Source organism: Cygnus atratus, chromosome 5 (assembly GCF_013377495.2).
Source record: "Cygnus atratus isolate AKBS03 ecotype Queensland, Australia chromosome 5, CAtr_DNAZoo_HiC_assembly, whole genome shotgun sequence".
Classification (NCBI taxonomy): Eukaryota; Metazoa; Chordata; class Aves; order Anseriformes; family Anatidae; genus Cygnus; species Cygnus atratus.
The window spans coordinates 62,606,670-62,624,858 of NC_066366.1; the positions used below are offsets into that span (position 1 = coordinate 62,606,670).

Consider the following 18,189-nt stretch of genomic DNA (forward strand, 5'->3'; position numbering starts at 1 on the left):
TGTGTTAGGAAGGAAGGTGGGGAGCTATCAACAAAAAAGCTATGGTGGCTTTAGTGAAGGGGGGGACAGAAATCCAGCTGGATTCAGGGATCATCCATACAATACAGCTACACTGATGCCCACCCTCCCCCTTGTCACAGGTAGCTCAGGCAAACACAGGCAGACGGTGACCCCCAGCCTCAGGGCAGGGAATTACTCCCAGCAAGGCTAGCAGGGCCTGGCCTGGGGAGAAAAGGTGTTGTTCTGCTCTCCTGCTGCCTTGTCTGCAAGAGGAAGGGCTTGAAACCAGCTGTTTTTTGTTTTGTTTTTTTTTTGCTGTTTTAGTTTCTCCTGGTGCCCAGCCCTTCTTGGAACAGATTGAGAACTCAGTCGAGGCTCTGCAGGACTATGGCATTTCAGTGGTGAAGGTAAATGAGAACAAGGAGTGGGACAGGGTATTTCTGCAGGGCTGACTGCGGGGTGGACAGAGTTGTCTCTACCGACCTTGGTGATGGACAGCAGTGGGACCCCGCAGGAAAGTGGGTGCTGGCTGCGCAGGGCATCCCATTTTTTCCCTTGCCCTGGCTTGTGGGTAACTACACCACACTGCTATGAAACAAAAGCATCACACCTGCTTGTGGGTTGTGTCACACCTTCTGCCTGTGGGATTGGGTAGATTCCTCTGTCCAGGGAACACTTAATGTTGTCCACACTTCAAACAGAGCTTTGATTTGCATTCATGGGTTTAGGAGACATTTAACTTCTCATATTTTTCTTGAAAATTGGCCTTTTTCGTGGGAAACCTCATGTGCCAGGCTTGGCTGGCTGATCTAATCTGACTTCCCAAACAGCTGCATATGGTTTGTGGTGTTGGTTATTGATGTGTGCCCCTAAACATGGTACAAGGAAGGAGATGATCCCCACTGTGTTGCACTAAAGAGCATCAGCCTGCTGCTTCACTCTGGGCATGGAACTTGCCTGACTCCATCTCGCCTTGTGCACTGGGAGGGAAGAGGCTCAGACTGTGAAGAATGTTGGAGGGGGTCAGTTCACTTCTTTTCAATACAATGCAATAAATGCTAAACAGGATGTGTTATTTTATTTTATTTTTTTGGCTGAATTTTTCTGCAGATTTAGGTGAGCGAATTACAAATCCATGCAAGTGCAATTAGATTTTATAAGAAGTGCTTATGTATGTGTGTGTGTGTGTGTTTCAGTTCCTCCAGACACAGACTGAGTTCAGTAAGCAAGCAGTGGTCTGTCACTTTGAATATGCTTGGCAGATCACAAGATCTTTTAATCCTGTCTGACCCAAATCGAGGCAGGCTGAGCTGGGGAACTGAAATACCAACTCCAGTCCTCAGCACTGCACTCTGTTCATCTCACTGTGTGATTGTGCTTTCTCTCCCAGCAGTTTTGGAAAGGCTAGCACTTATATTCTGGAATGGGAGAATGCCGTGGTACCGTATGTTTGTAGACGTTTGTAGAGCTAAATGTCCAATAAATGCTTTCAATGTCCAGGTTAACTGTCCCAAAGAGGACGTCTCAAGATACTGTGGAAAAGAAAATGCATTAAGGAAAGCCTACCTGTTCAGGTAAGGGGGGGCTTTCTGGGCACCACGCTGTAATTGCTTTCAAGTACAAAGGTTTGGAGGAAATGCTGTCAGGGAGCAGAGATATCTGCATAAGAAGGCCATGAGGACAGCAGTGGCATACAGAATTTATCAAAAAGTACTCCAAAAAGGTTCCACACATGCAAAGTGTGGATGCCTTGTCCTCCGCGTGAAAACCCCTGTCCTGCCCCATGTTCCTTTTTATCAGCACAGAGCTGTACTGCTACGTGAAACCATCAAAGACATCCTCAGTCAGTCCCTCTGGGCTCCCACCACCAGGTCCCCAGGACTACAGTCAGTGCACTAAGTTCTGGATCTACTCCTAGAAAGAAACACTCTTTGGTGCCCTTCTTGTTGTGGTTGGCTCACCTACCACAGATGGGAAGGTTTAACTCTTGGTCTCTGCATGGACTGTCAGTTGGAAGCTTTTCCACGTATCAGGTAGAGGGCATTTTCAAAACTAACGTGCTCTGTTCTCATTGATTATAGTACAGGACAGAGGAGGAGATCACTGCTATCAGGGAGACCCTGCTAGTCCTAGGAACTCCCCAAGTTCAGTCCTGACATTTTCCTTCCAGCCGTACCTGCCAGCAGACACCTGGAGATACTACACAGTAGAAATGAATTTACTATGTGTTGCTAATCTTTCACGGTTTCTTTGGTGATATTTTTTCTTCTCTCCCCAGAGGGAACATGCTGATCAGAGAATTTCCTACTGATGCCTTGTTTGATGTGAACTCCATTGTTGCTAATGTTCTGTTGTAAGTACAGACCAGATCCATCTCTGTGAAATCATTTATTTTCCGTTTTCACTTGTCGATAGAAAGTTTTGCATAAATATAAACTGCACGTGTTCCAGAGGCTGTTTTCAGCCAAGCAGAAGGCTGCTTCTCTCTTTGGTATGGTTTGACCCTGTTAAATCTATGCCCTGGACATGACTCACCAAGCACACATCTGGGCAGCTGTATTTGGCTGTGAATCTTGCATCTGCCAGCAAGAAGCTGGAGTTTTACCTTTGTTTTTTTTTCCATCGTGATTATGTGGCTGCAAATTCTCTCTTAAAAGAAAGCAGTTGCTAATGAGTTTTGTCTTCTCAGTGCCCTGCTCTTTAATGAAGTTAAGTATGTTGAAACACTGACGGATCTTCAGAACATAGAAAATGCACTGAAAGGGAGGTCGAACATGGTCTTCGTGTATGTACCAGCTACTGGAACAGCAGGTATTAACACTCAGCTTTTCTTTTGTGCTCCCTTCCAGAGCCTTTTTTTACTAATGTGGAAGGGAGCTCATTTTATGACTCAGAATCCTGCAAATGGAGAATTGAAGAAATGTGAAAGGCCCACCCAAACATGAGCTCTCCACCTCTGTCTTGCCTTGTTGCCAGATGAATCATTTTGACCAAGACGGTTTTGCTGGGAGCACACAAACTTTCAGAGATGGACTGGACGGAGAAAGCAAGCTAGTGGTTGCTGCCTTAATAAATAAACCCATTGGCAGATCTGTACTACAGATATGTAGCAGAATGCATTCACTTGCCCCACCTTTGTGTTTACTGGAGATCAGCAATTGGGTTCCGCCCCAGTGACTCAGTTACCTCCATAGCATGGCTTCAGCCAGTTGTGGAGTTTTACTGAGAGTTTCTGAAAGCTTCAGTCTTGATGCTTGTGGTTGGGAAGGATGAAGGGGGAGATCTGGGCTGAGCTGCATCAGTGAATTAGTCATGCTTTTCTCTTTCCAGAGCACAGAGCTGTGATGGAAGTGGCTTTTGTCTACGGGACTGTCCACCAGTTTGTTCTGACAACTGAGGCAACACTGTTGAAAGACACCGGGTATGTCCACACACACACACAAACGCGCACACACTCCAGGTATATCTGCTCCCCTGGACTGCTCTTCTGGTTTCTCAGGTTCCCAGGTAAAATCTAGCATTGGCATCCTTGCTAGCTTGCATGGGAGAAAAATCACTTTCACTAAAAGTGAACCTTGTAGCCTGCATTTAAAGCATCCAAATGTTGCCAGGCCTGTAATGCACTGGGCTCACTGCTGGCTTCATGCTGAGCTAGAGAACAGGTGATTTCCAGTGAAAGATCACCTTGGGGTCCTCCAGGGTATTTAGGAATCTCCTTTCCGACCAGCTGGCAGTGTTGACCTTTCTCAGCCCCCTTGGATGTCAACAAGCTCAGGACCTGCATATGCATTTTGCATCTCAAGGTAAAAGACTCCACCCTAGGATGGTATTAGGTTGACAGCCAAGGTGGACAGTGAGATCTGTGTTGCTTTTTCCAAAACCACTGCTGCTTTTGTTCCTGGATTTAGACTAGCCATTGTTGACGGCTCATTGAATGGGATTTTAAAGTGGAAGAGCCGAATGTCTCCCTTCCCTAGCTGACTGACCAAATCTCAGCCATGGGTTCCCTGGAGCTTTGCAGAACAAATCCATCTGGCACTGTGGCTGAGGTCACACTAGAGTCACTGCAGGATGGGCAGAGAGGAAGGTGGGAATATCAGATAGCATGCTGCATCTTCAGATAACATGCTGTATCTTCAGCAGGGCATTTATACAGCAATATGCTTGCTTCCACATCCTGTTTTTGCAGATCGTGACCAGGGATCGCGTTTTGTGTCTGCCACTAGATGGCACGATTGTCATTTGGACAGGAGATGGCTTCATCCTGCGTAAAGCTGAGAGGGCACCAGCAGTCAGGCTTTGGGGTCTTAATACAACACCCTCTCTTTATGATTTTTCTCAGAGAAATCATAAAGCCCTTTACAAAAAAAGGTGATCCCTATGTTGGAGATGATGTAATGGATGCACGGGAAAAAGAATGTGACCTCCCAAAGTTGACCCGCAGCCTAACACCAGTGATGGTATCAGAACCAGAAACCACTACTAGCCAAGGAACCATCCAGGGAACTTGATGTCACTTCTTCCTTTGTCATAGATAAAACCAATGCTGTTCAGAAGGTGAAATATTCCTTACATAGTACGTAAGATGTCATCGGTGAGGTAAAAGACATGAGTAAATCTATATTTTGGCTGTCCTCCTCATGCCAGGGTCCCCACTGAACTGGCAAGGCTGGTCCCAATGAGAAAAGTGTGTTTGTGTCCTTCTTGAGCTAAGCCAACTGTTCTGTGGTTGAGGTCATTTATACCTGGTGAGCCAGGGTCGTTGTTAGACAGGGAGCATAATTGTGAAAGGTGCCTGGCCACAACTGTACCTGTTACTAGTAGAGCTCTCAAAGTCCCATGCGCCAGTCACACCCTGAATTGGGAGATCATCTGCCCTGTAAAGCATGGCAGCAAAAACCGGCCGTCTGTCAGGGTATTTTTAAACCCTTTGATGGATCTCTAGCTCAGTGTGAGTTTTGTTTTCTCTCTCCCAGCAGCGATGAGCCTGATGCATCATCTGCCCGGCTGTTGTTCTGCCACTGCCAGCAGGCCACGGACGTGGCGCAGCCCTGCAGGAAGACACCCCTGGAGCAGGATCTGACCGTGCTAAACATCCACAGACACCTCAAGCTCATGGGGGCTCCTCTTGTGGTATGATGGGGAAAGAGGAACGATGCACCGCGCTCGGGCTGCGCAGTGTGAGGGCAGCTGGGGCAGATGTGGGGATGAGGGAGGTGTGAACAGAGGACAAGGCAGAGAATGAGAATCTGCCCCTTCCCTGTGAAGTTAGTGGCAAAACTCCCAGGTTGGGTTCAAGGAAAGAACAGGTCTGAGACTGTGAGTAACACTCCATTAGACTGCTGAGCTTGCATGGACCTCCTTTTCAGGGGGCCCCAGGGCCAATGTATGGTCCTGTGGTTGTACATAAACACAATGAGTGGGAATGTACTTCATTCAAAATGGGGTAGAGGTTCCTCTTTGACTTTGCTGGGACTTCTGGGCTCTCTACAGGACACTCAGCACCTCAGGGAGACAAGATTCACACCCTGGTGGGGCACAGGAGACAGGAGGCTCCTTCTGCCTTTTCCCACTGGGCAGAGGAGGCCTCCAGTTCCCACTGGTGACAGCTCTGCCCAGCAGAAATGATGGGTAGAGGAGCTGGGAAGTCCCTACGTCAGCCAGCCTCCTGGAGTAGGCCCATGGAGGGAAGCACTTTGTTAAGCAGCTCTGTGCTGTCATGAAACAACATGTCAGAGACACAAAGGGAAAGGATGCCAGCTCTTGTGTGTGGCAGTCAAGGTTTCCAAATTGCCCCAGGGCACAGCTGTCAGATAAATAGAAATTAATGGAAATTTGACATCAGGAGTTGCCAGGTCACAAAGAACATGAATATTAAAGCCCAGATTTTCAACAGGGATGGCCATGAAAGGTCGGAACAGTTTAACCAGGGTTGTAGGGGTTCTGCTTCAGTGGATGTTTTAGAATCAGGGTGGAGGCTTTTTCTGGAAGGTGTCCTTATTTCAGTGGCTGGGGAGAACACGATGGCTTGGGCTGTGCGGGAGATCAGCCTGCCAGGTTACCTATTGGCCTTAGAAACTGCAGGCTATGAACCCTCTCCTAGGCTCCAAATTTCAATGAGGAAGTTGTTCCAAGCTTTTAATCTCACTTTCCAGCAATTTTTTAAAGTGATGGTGATCTGGTGGTTGGTTTTCCAGCTGTTTTCCTCAGAAAATGAGGCTTCTGTGCCTCCCTTTCCAATTACTTTTGAACCTGTTGAGCAATTTCAAAAATAAATTCAATGAAGTTCCATTGAAATAGGCAGCTGGGTGGAAAAGAGCTGAAATATGTCAAATACGTGGAGATGTGCTGCAGTATAACCATGTATCTTTTCCAGACAGAGGTTGCTGAGGACCCAGAGAAGGTTTCCACTGTTCACTTACAGCTTGGGCTGCCACTTGTGTTCATCCTCAGCCAGAAAGAGACCTACGAGGCAGACAGGAGAACAGCAGAGTTTTTGGCCTGGCAGCTCTTGGGGAAAGCAGGAGTCGCCCTTTTGTCCAGGTATTTGCTTCCCTGTGTTTGGGGAATTCTCCTTGTTTTTTTTTTTTTGTGGTATTTCCGAGCTCGGTTACCCCACAGCAAGGACAATGGGATCACAGTCAGTGGGCTTACTCGGATTTGTGTGAGAAGCAGTAAGACTAAGTTATATATGGTGAGAGGATTTGAGGTTTGAGGACACGATACTCCAGTATCAGTTAAGTTTGCTTTCAGACTCTAGCTGGAAGTGTAGAAATATTTGAGTCTCTTGCTGATTTAGAAGTAGAAGAATAGACAGACTGACAGAAATTTCAGAAAGAAAACTTGGAAAGCACAGACCAAGATCACAAAGATCGGAAGACCACAGACCACAGATCTGTTGAGGGCTTATTTGCCCATCTGTGCAGGTGATGTTTGATCTGGAGCTGGGAGAGTGGGCAGCCCGTGACAAGTCAGGATCTCACATTCCTGAGTGGCTGCCCCCTCCTACAGTTTGTGTGTCAGCGGGTGATACAGCAGCTGTGGGTTGGGACCTTGATGTGGCATGTCTGCTCTGTGCCCGTGCTGCTGGCAGCAGCGCAAGTGGAAGGAGATGGAGGAAGGATGGGTGTGGGCTGCTTTCTTCCGGCTTTCTGCCATCGTGGTCTCTCCTTGCACAGAGGCACTTCTTGGCTGCATTTACTGTGAGCCAAAATCCACCGTCAGAGCAGCTGCACTGGGATGTGGCTACCAGTGTGTGAGCGCAGACGTGAATCATAGAAAGGGAATTCAAAGGCCTTGTGAAATAAGCACAGATTGTGTCAGTCCCACCAGGTCACTTGGGACTGACAGCTCTTCACCGCTGATTTAATTCATGTGGGCTGGACTCCCACAGGTACTGCGGGGCCCCGAAGCATGGCTCTGTGAGGACGTGGTGCTGCTCAGAGAGGGGTGATTGCCAGCCAGGCAGGCTGAACAGAGCAGGTGACTTCGCACATCATCACACCATCTAACATTCACTTTGTATTTTGGAAGGGACCTCGTGGATTTGAATGTTCTGCTCCGGTCAAACGTCGCTCTCAAGACACCAGATGAGGTTCGATGTTGGATTTCTTTATTGTACAACTCTTATTTCACTATCTGGATGTGGTTCTCCTGAGAGGGTGTTAGGGTGTTGCTTGCCTCTGTTGTGATTTGACAACCTTCCCAAAAGCTCAAGGGAACATAGTCTTTCCATAGCTCTGTGCACGTATTTGGAACTGCCTGAGCTTGGTAGTGCAGAGCAATTGTGCCTGCCTACAGGAGATAAAAGGAAGTGTTTATTTGGGGCTCTAATCATAGGGTGATATCTCCATTGCACAATAAAGCAATGCAAGGTTGTGAACTACCCAAGGTAGGAGTCCAAGTGTAAATTCCCAGAAGATTTGGACTTCTAAAGGCCCTTGGCCCAGTAGGAAAGGAGTTCAAAAGATGGAAGGGGAAATGAGCATGAAACTAAGAGCCAGAAAGCAAACAAGCAAAGGTCTGTGCCCAACTGATGTAACCAAATGCCTCTGGCAGTGATCTGGGAGAAGGGCAGAGCCTGAGATAAATGAGGCTGATCAAGTTGAGCTAAACTCTGGAGGGGCCTGACCGAGCTTGTGAGGCAACAAATGCCAGGGAACACACATTGCCCCAAATTGCTTGAACTGTCACATTTGAGATTGGAAAGAAACAGGATCAGACCTGAATCTGAGTGTCCCCCGAGGGCTTCCCCTGGCCTGGTGAGAGATGTGCACGTTGTGTTTCTTCTCTTAGAGCCAATGGGAGGTGCCAGCAGTTTGTCATTTCTCTCAGTTCATTATAAAATGCATTTTCTCTGAAGTGCCTCTTGCTGAGACAGTGCCAGAACTGGTTTTAAGCTGACAAGGTCTCATTTCTGAGAAATACACTTTGCTTTTTTCTTTCCATTGGTTGGCAGTCCATTACACTTGGGAGCGCTCTTCTTTGTTGAGCTACATGAGATAAAAGATCTTCTGTGCCATTTTCCCAGGCTGTGACGGGCTCCTCTGACCTAGCCTGACCTATCTAGGGGCAGGCAGCAGAGTGGACCATGTATCTGTAGCTCAGCTCTCACACTCACTGTTCGGCCTCTGGGCTTTCTCTCACGGTAGAAGATCCATGTTAAGATGTTGGGAGGTGGAGCAGGTGTCCACTTTCACCGTTCCAGCTACAGACACAGAATCCCACATAGCCACAATTAATTTCTGAAAACCAAACGTCAGTCTGGAGTGAAATAAGCTCATGTGCAGATGAAACTGCGCCAAAGAAACACGTCCCAGGATCTCCCCTGTTTGGCAGCTTTAGGAATCTGTTGACATACCCCAAAAATAATGGGCTAGATGGGAGGGAATTTTAAATTCCCTCCCCATCAGAACTCCCCATCAGCCTTGAGTTTGGTTTGTAGCTTGAATAGACCCAGGGTGATGTTCTGCTCCTATTTTCCTTAGGGAGTGCCGATCAAATACCTGGTCTTGGAAGACACCGATGAAGTTATAACCCTGGTGGAAGATAAGAGCAAGGTCGAACAAATCCAGGAGGATGAGGATGAGGAAGATGAGGATGAAAAAGAGAATGACAATCAAGGTGTGTAACTAAACACTGAGAAGCTGATTGTCATCAGGTAGGACATGCAGTCAGCATCTCCTAGACATATGTTAAAGCATTAAAGAATGCTCTTGCAAATCGAAGGCAAACGATCCCTTTGGAGGGTGCAAAGAGGACAGAGCCAGGCTCTTTTCAGTGATGCCTAGTACCAAGGCAAGAGATAATGGGCACAAACTGGAACATGGGAAGTTCCCTCTGAACATCAGGAAGCACTTCTGTACTGTGCAGGTGATGGAGCACTGGGGAACGTTGCCCAGAGAGGTTGTGGAGTCTCCTTCTTGGAGATCTTCAAAAGCCACTTGGACATGGTCATGGGCACCCTTCTCTGGGTGTTCCTGCTTGAGCAGTGAGGATGGACCCAGAGGTCCCTGCCAACCTCAACAAGTCTGTGATTCTGTGGTTATCACAGTCACACGATGGCTGTACAAAGTAGCTCTTTAATTCTCTGCAGATCCCTGGAGTTTCATGACAGACAGCTGTAATTTTTAGGGCAAACTCCATGGAAAAAAATCAGCAGCTGTTATAGTAACGGTTGCAGAGATGCTGCAAGAGGGAGGGGCTCCTTCTGCTTGAATATGTCCAGCTTCAGGGGGGCAAGGTGCTTAAAGTGCATCCAACACTGTCTCCTCTTCAAGCATCAGAAGAAATGCCTCAGAATTATCTGTCCCTTTGGAAAGGTTTGAGACATGTTTTTGTAAGAGCTGTTCCAGACTTGCTTTCTCCAGGGAGAAAACACTGGCCCCTACAATGCTTTCTTGAAAACATTTGTTTTCTATACTAGATTGGTTTTGTTTAGCAGAATTATTAAAATGTTCTAATGGGGTTGCAGATGGGCATGTAGTTCCCTGTGCCTTGTGTGTGCATACTTTTCTTCACGCACGGATGTTGGCCCCTTGCAGACGTTCAGGATGATCAGGTGGTGGAAGCAGTTTCCAGGGACAAGAAGCGAGAGCTGCCCTTGGAGCAGATCCTTACCCTGACGGAAGAGACCTTTCACTCTGCCATGTTGAAAGCTGCCCAGACGGTGGTGCTGTTTTATGCCAGCTGTGAGTATGAAATGCGGACTGGCAGTCCCTTTGCTAGCTTGCACACTTTCCGTAGAGTGGTGATCCCATAGGCAAGTTTAAATCATAAATATATGGTGCATTCTGTCCCATGTACCCTCACCCACTGGTAGCAATCAGATTAAATTACTTCCTCTCATTGACTGATAATGTGTGAAGACAGAATATATCTCAGTATAAAATACATCAGTGGTTTTCCACTTTACTTTGACAGGGGCTGAATGCGGGACAAGAGGGGAAATGAGTGTGGTGGACTCATGGGATAGCCTAGGAAACCCAGTCACTGGCTACTGCAGAAAAATAAAGTCCAATTTTCTTTATTTCATTCAGTCTTTCAGAGCCTGAAGCACCTCAGGATGCCAAAAATCATAATGTAACATTGTCGGTCACCTATATGTAACCTGGGGCTTTGTCTCTTCTGTGTTTCAGGGGAGGCAGTGTCTCTGGCAGTGCTACAGTCTTACACAGAGGTGGCTGATCACCTGAAAGGTAAGGTGCCACAGGTCTAAGTGCTTGTACAGCTGATTTTCATCTTCCCTGGTGGTATGAACCAGAAGACTGGGAAGATATTGGTGGTATCTCAGTCCCTCACCGAGAATATACTCATTTTTAGTTCCCAAACTTTTAAGGAAGGCATATCCACATTACGTTGTTTAGGAAGAGAATTTGTTTCTGAATTAGGGATCTTTGCAGTCCCTTTGTACCTGTACAAAGTCATGGGACTGGCAGTACAACCTTACACAGTCACCTTATGCTTTTGGTGTAAATTTGTACACAGCAGCTGCCCAAACTGCCTTTCAGCTGAGATTGTGTTGTTGATGGGCACAGTGATTGCACGATAAATGCCCAATATCATGAGGAGACAGGACAGAACATCAGAAGCAGTGAGTGACGCAGCATGGGCTTTGGAGGTGCAGGGACAAACAGCAGGCACCCTAGCCTGCATCCCAAAAACAGGATCCTGTTGGTGCCCCTCAGCACTGTGTCCTGTACAGAGCAAGAAGACGCACTGCACGCTGCACAGCATGAGGCTTGAGAGCCAAATCAGTGTATGGGGGCCACATCAGGTCTCGTGCACTTGGAAGGCACCACATGGGCACTTGATCTGGAGCAGAGCAGTAACTGGGCCAGGCTTTGGTAGAAGGCATAACAGACAGGTGTGGGCAGGCCCAGATCCAGAGGGGGAGCAGGATGGTGTCAGAGAAAGAATTTAAAGCAATGATGCCTTCAGGGCCTGTAGACAGGCTTAATTACATGGGAAGTCTCACAGGCAGCCACAAATTCCATAAATAATACATGACAGCGAAGAATCAGTAACATTTAAAGACAACGCACATCAGGTAGTCTGCTAATAAAGACAGGAGGGATTGGTGCTTCAGGAGTGTGGTATTTCCTGAGCAGTGTTAAGCGCCAGTTCAGCTTCATTCAGGGCTTCAGCACTATACCCCTCTATGGTCAGTGGAGAGAGGTGGGTTCTTCTGCACTATCAGGCTTATATGGACTGAATCTCTCCTAAAGATGCCCGTTTCTCCCCCTGACTTACATGGTTAACTTCATCCCCAACTCATTTCAGCACAGTGAGGAAATCCAGTAGATTTAGATCGGAGCTGTTCTGGCATTCCTGGACGTAGCTGGTGCCATCTGTGTGTTTTCATTCTTAATCAAGGCTTATTTCTCGTTGTAGTGAAGGTGCTCCCCTGGGACTGAGCACCTTGTCCTGCAAACTGCAAGCAGGATTCAAGCTGAGTTCTCAGTAGAGGGAAAATGTATAGAGTGTGCAGAGGACCCAGGCAGTTTTCTGGGAAGCAGATGCACTGGGAGTTGCTTACAAGACACCATCCTGGGAACACTGAGGACAGTGCTGTGGTTTGGATAAAAACAGTTCTGCATTCATAGTTTTCCTGGCACCTTTGATCTGAACTGACATCCTAGGAATAAACAGGAAAGGTCAGGGAGGGTTATCATTTTTAGAGAGGTTGTGGTTATTGATTCTTTGGGGTTTCTTTTAGACTCTACAGCTGTTAGACCAGCTAAAGTAGCAAGCTGGGAGAGTCAGTGGATGAAACCCTGCCTCTTCCTGAGCCATTGGTCAAAACTTGGCTGACTGTCTGAGGCTAAGCTTTCACCATGTGTTTCTTTAATAATTTGATAACAATCTCAGTACATGGACGCAGCCATAGGCAGATTCTCAACAGAGATTATGAACTGATTGAGGTCAGGGCCTTTCCTCTGCGATCAGTGAGGTCCCACTGAAGAATCCCAGGCCAAATTTGAATCATGAAATGACTCCCGTCTGTTTTTCCTGCTGTAGCCTTGGAGAGGATGGAGAATGGCTACTTTTGTGGAGCTGGAGAGAAATGTAGTGAGTTTCCTGCAAGATACATCTTGATCTCTGCTGCTGGGGAAGACTTAATCACAGGCAGGTCTGTCAGGGGAGCTGGAAGACCTAGAAGGATGGAGGTCCCCAGGTTCTCTGTTATGGCCAGGATGAGGGTGTCTCAGGCCTGGTAATTAGGGTGGGCTAGAGTCAAGAGGTTAAAGACACCAAAGGTTATAGCAGATCAGGCTGAGAGCATGAGCCATATCAATTGTGAATGTTCTAGCCCAGGGGGCATGGCTTAAACTGAGTTTCCAGATGAAAATCAGTGAATCTGTGAACTCCCAAGTAGGAGTTATTGTCAGGGGATCCAGAGCAAGGCTTGGCAGTAGGAACTGAGTGAAGCGGGGCTGGGCAAGGTAGCTGGGAAAGTAAACCAGTGCAAGGGGCAGAAGTCTGGATCAGGAAGAAGAGCTTGAGCTATGCAAGACTTAAAACATGGATTATGTCTTTGGTGCAGTCTGTCAGCTCCCCCAAAAGTGCTGGTATTCCTGTGTCTGCCGTTTGAGGTGGAGCTAACTTCCTAAGTGTTCAGAAGCCAAGGTTTGCTGTCTGAGGCATGAGTCACACATGCTAAAAGCACGTTTGGAGATGCAGTACAGGTCCCACTTGATGCCAACTTTCCGCGCAAAATGGCAGTGAGAATAGGCCATATGAGATATAGCACAAGAGAATGGAGGAGGCTGGAAACTGGGATAACCCCATGAATCACCCAGTAACACATGATCAGCAGCAGATCATCACCAGATGAAGTTTAAGTGGCCCCCAAAGTGGTTTCCCTTTGTTAAGAGATGCAGTCTAACAGGAGATCAAGAGAATCGTCTTGGTCTTGCTGAGCAGAGCACGTCTTCTGCTCTTGCAGCAAGAGCATGAGGTTCTCTCTGCCGTGGGGGCTAACTGCAGCTCTTGTTTTCTTATATAAGATGTGAATTTATGGAAGCAGCACCCCTAGGACAGGAAGACAGGTTGTGAAGGTGAGACAGTGTCATTGCATTTCTTAGGTGTGTCAGTGGACTGTTTTGAAAAGTCCAAGATGGGAGAAACCAATATGAAGGAAGAGGAATATAATGAAAAACTGAGCTGAAAAACAATTCTGTTTCCCTCTTCTGTGCTCATGGAGTCTTCTTGACCAATGACTTTCAAAGATAGGGGTCTGAAGTTGTAGTTCAAAGGTATGAACATAACCTAACAGCATAACAACGCAGAATCATGCAGCACGGATTCATAGAACCACAGAATACCCTGAGTTGGAAGGGACCCATGAGAATCATCACATCCAACTCCTGGCTCCACACAGGACCACCCGAAAAGCAAACCCTATGTCTGAGAGCGGTGTCCAAATGCTTCTTGAACTCTGGCAGCTCGATGCCCACTGTCCTGGGCAGCCTGTCCCAGTGCCCGACCACCTCTGGGTGCAGAACCTTTCCCTAACCCCCAGCCTGACCCTCCGCTGTCCCAGCCCCATGCCGTTCCCTCGGGTCCTGTCGTTGTCCCCAGAGAGCAGAGCTCAGCGCCTGCCCCTCCGCTCCCCTCATGAGGGAGCTGCAGGCCGCCATGAGGCCTCCCCTCGGCCTGCTCTGCTCTGGGCTGAACAAACCAAGGGAACCTCAGCCGCTCCTCATACGTCTTGTCCTCCAGACCCTTCACCATCTTTGTAGCCCTCCTTTGGACACTCTCTCTTCATGGAACCTGGGTCTGAAGCAAGGATTTAGGAGTCCATAATGGAGCTAGGCCCCCAGGCTGGAAAAGTCTAACATGGAGGAAACATCAGTATATGAAATGAGGGAAGGAGTGAGTAGAAACCAGATCCCCTGTGGTACTTGGGGACGTGGAAGTCTCTGCAGTAGCTGGCAATAAAGAGGACTGGAGGAAAGTTGCCAGATTGTGTGTATTATCTGTGAGCTACTTAGAGAGAAATCGTAACACTCGGGCAACTTGTGGCTGGCTGCTGCCTGCTTGTCTCATAGTGTAGTATGGTGGAGAGTTTGGAAACACTGTCTGTACCTTGACATACGGGTTCAGTTAGACTTTCTGTGTTGTGGAGAGGATGGGAAGGCAATAAGGGCCTAGTTATTCTGACTCTGCTTCTATACCCAAAGCTGTGGGGTAGCCTGAGAGGGTCCCTCTCGCCCTGGGTCTGCCAGAACACCATACAGCTTTCTGTTATCACACACATTGCATTTGTAACACAACAGCTGATGGTCTGTGAGATTCCCTCATATGCTTTCCTGCAGTGATGCTGTCCAGGTGGTCATTTCCCATTCTGTGCTGGATTCCTCCTCTTGAAGTGCAGCACTTCACACATAACATTTCTTTTTCATCTCGTAACCTTTGGGCCAGCTCGCCACGTGAGCTGTTGGTAATGCCAGTCCTGCCCTCCAAAGGATTAGCTGCTTAAAGGATTCTTGATTTTCTTTGCATAACCTGCAGGGTTCCCTGTAGCCTTCAATGATTTGTCTTGTTCTGGTTTTAGAAGACCCCTAGGACAGAGTTTCTCTCTATTGCCAGTTTTAGTAGCACCTAAAATCACAGAACAGAAGGATCTTATATTTCTCTTTCAACTTTCTTCCCATCCAGCAGCTCAACAGTGACCACAAGTGACAACTTTTGCTGACTCAACTCCTGAAACTGCTTTGTGTTCAGTAATTAGTAACATGGTGCAGCTTGGGATGGTAGAGTGATCATCCTGTACAAAGTGTTCCTCAGGCCAACCAGGGCTTCCTTGGAGATCTTGGTCACTTTTGGTACATAATCCCCCAGGGTGGTATCCAAATACTTAAACTCACATTTTGTGGATATTTACAGCAGCCTTGCAGCTCAGTTTTAACAAGACATCAAAGCCTTGTTTCCATGTCATTTGTTTCAGAGTTGGGCAAGACACAAGATTATGTGGTAACAGATGATGAGAACCAGCCATACCGGATCAGAGGTGTGAAATAAATCCAGGGGCAGGCTTTCAATATGAGATGTTATTACACAGCCTGGAGAATGACACAAACCATTTTTGCTCTCTTGGAGTGTTTTGACAACTCTGGACTGTCTGAGTGGAATTGCAGACCCTTAGATTAGTGCCGCTACTTGCTTCTTCTGCACATACATTTGACACAAGGCAGAACAGCAGTGAACTCACGTGAAAGAGCTGCAAAGCAGAACCTAAAATAAAGGCTGTGTAAAATGGTCCAGTGGGATCTCAGGGACAGAGGGATATGGGATGGGAAAACATGCAAAGGTCACCTGTGCCTTTACCCTTGTCTTTGGGGTGCCTTGCCAATCCCTGGCAAATAAATGTCTGTGAGCCTGTGACTAAAACCCTTCCATAGCTATTCTGGCTAAGACTCAGTTATGCTTGTTTCTCAGAAGCTTATTTTAATACTTGGTCAAACCTCCCTGCCTGTGAATGGACTGCTGCTTGTCCTTTACCAGCTGGCAATAGAGAGTGATTTCACTGTCACCTCTGGAACAGATTTTGCATGTTGTTGGATTTTATTGTTTCCTTCTTCTAGCAAGATTTTGACTGAAAGAAACACACCTTCTCCTCAGGGGACATCTTCCAAACTTCTCTCTTCCCCAGATTTTGTTTCACCTGCTTGCATCTTTCAAAAAACGTTTTTCCCAACCTGCACGAAGGCTTGATGGGCTCTGCAAAGGTCTTACCAGGACAAAATAGAAGAACATCATTTTCCTCCCATGTCTTGCAAATGCTGTTGAGAGTTCGTCCCAGAATGAGCTTTGCCCTTATCCACAGCACTGATGATATCTGTGCATCCTGTTTCTCATTAAAGAATATTACTTTTATTACTTCAGATCTCTTTCTGCCCCTCTGAGCTTGGGATCATCTGAAGATTGGATGTCTGTGCTTTATTCTGTCAGGCTTTTAGTAAAAATAGTGATCAGAATCTAACCCAGAAAGGACAGAGAAGAAAGCTTGGCTGTTTTAATCTACTGTACTCTTGAGAAATCGTCATCATCTGCCCTTACCCTGGTTTCTGAAGGACAGAACACTTTGTGATAATCTGTGTGTACTTGCCTCAATGTTTCATCCCATCTTTCCCATGTAACTGTTGAATCTTGTTCAAACAAATTTACCAAAGGCATAAAGATCTCCGAGATACTGAATTCCTGCAATGGGCATGGACAATGTATGGCCTGAGGACTGTACACAACCCTGCTGTCGTTGGTCAAGCCTGCATTTAAATAAGAGACAGGTTAGGCAAGGCTGACAGCCAAGAGGTGGTGGCTAGTGAAGCCAGTGACAGTTCACCTGCCAGCCGGTCAGCACATGCTTAGCAGTGGACTAGCAGCAGCCTGTGCTGGTTTTCACCCAGCCTGCAGATGAAAGGAAGGCTGATAAAGGCATGCTGAAGTTACATGCACTGTCTTGGGCTCCTGGAAAGTATGCAGGAAACCAACATTCATTTGTTTCACTGTTTATGAACCCCTTGAGTTTATCACTTCGGTGTGGCCCATAAAAAGCTTTTTTATTACTTGTCCCTGGAATCAAAATTGGACCGACTGCTCTGTAATTCCCAAGAGCTCTTCCTTTCCCACTTCCTTACTTGTGAGGCCTGGGTCTCTTTCTTAAGGCCCTAAAAGTACCTGCTAATGGCTTGGAGATGAGCAACTTGCATAGGTACAAGAGGGTGAATGCCATCAGACTGCCAGACTGAATTACATTTATTTTGTTTATATGACCTTTAACTGCTCTTTGTGTATTTAGCACCAGGTTTTAGGTAAAACGGACACTTTTCATTACTGGGCACCATGTTAAGTGAAAAAGCCTAGAATGACAGAATGACAGACTGGTTGAGGTTGGCAGGGTCCCCTGGATCTATCTGACCCAACCCCTGCTCCAGCAGGGCCACCCAGAGCAGGCTGCCCAGGACCACGTTCAGGTGGCTTGTGAAGATCTCCAAGGAGGGAGAGTCTACAACCTTCCTTGGGCAACCTGTTCTATTGCTCAGTCACTCACAAGGTAAAGAAGTGCTTCCTGATGTTCAAAGGGAACCTTCCGTGCTCCAGTTTGTGCCCATTGCCTCTTGCCCTGGCCCTGGGCACCACTGAAAGGAGCCTGGCTCTGTCCTCTTTGCACCCTCCCATCAGGTATGTATAGACATTGTGGAGATCCCCCCGAGCCTCCTCTTTTCCAGGCTGAACAGTCCCAGCTTTCTCAACCTTTTCTCATAAGAGAGATGCTCCAATTCCTTCATCATTTTTATGCCCCTTTGGTGGACTCTTCCCAACATACCCAGGTCTCTCTTGTACTGGGGGGCCCAGAACTGGACCCAGCACTCCAAGTGTGGCCTCAACACTGCTGGGTAGAGGGGGAGCACCACTTCTCTTGACTTGCTGACAGCACTTTGCCTAATACAGTCCAAAAAACCATTAGTCTTAGCAGCAGGGGCATAGTGCTGTTCACATTCAACTTGTTCGCTGGGACCCCTGGGTCCTTTTCTGCAGAGCTGCCTTCTAGCTGGGTGGCCCCCAGTATGTCTTGGTGCCTGGGAGTGTTGCCCTCCAGGTGCAGGATACATCACCTCCCTCCATGCCAAGCTTTTTCTTCCCTCTTTCCTGTAAGCAAGGGCCTGCATGGTTTCTTTGTCTTGG

The 18,189-nt window shown here is 47.4% G+C and overlaps 1 protein-coding gene across 6 annotated transcripts in view; it reads left to right on the top strand.

The window, feature by feature from the left end:
• Positions 1 to 18,189, top strand: part of TXNDC16 (thioredoxin domain containing 16) — a 49,899-nt gene that overhangs the window by 6,534 nt on the left and 25,176 nt on the right. For 3 of the 6 annotated variants that reach the window (XM_035551340.2, XM_035551344.2, XM_035551338.2), the window contains exons 3-13: positions 325 to 407; positions 1,501 to 1,574; positions 2,279 to 2,353; positions 2,690 to 2,811; positions 3,331 to 3,421; positions 4,977 to 5,133; positions 6,377 to 6,543; positions 7,534 to 7,594; positions 8,988 to 9,123; positions 10,044 to 10,190; positions 10,638 to 10,697. In XM_035551340.2, coding sequence (XP_035407233.1) covers positions 325 to 407; positions 1,501 to 1,574; positions 2,279 to 2,353; positions 2,690 to 2,811; positions 3,331 to 3,421; positions 4,977 to 5,133; positions 6,377 to 6,543; positions 7,534 to 7,594; positions 8,988 to 9,123; positions 10,044 to 10,190; positions 10,638 to 10,697 — 1,173 coding nt within the window. The remainder of the gene's footprint in view (positions 1 to 324; positions 408 to 1,500; positions 1,575 to 2,278; positions 2,354 to 2,689; positions 2,812 to 3,330; positions 3,422 to 4,976; positions 5,134 to 6,376; positions 6,544 to 7,533; positions 7,595 to 8,987; positions 9,124 to 10,043; positions 10,191 to 10,637; positions 10,698 to 18,189) is intronic. The other 3 variants (XM_035551345.2, XM_035551339.2, XM_035551341.2) reach the window with 1 other exon arrangement.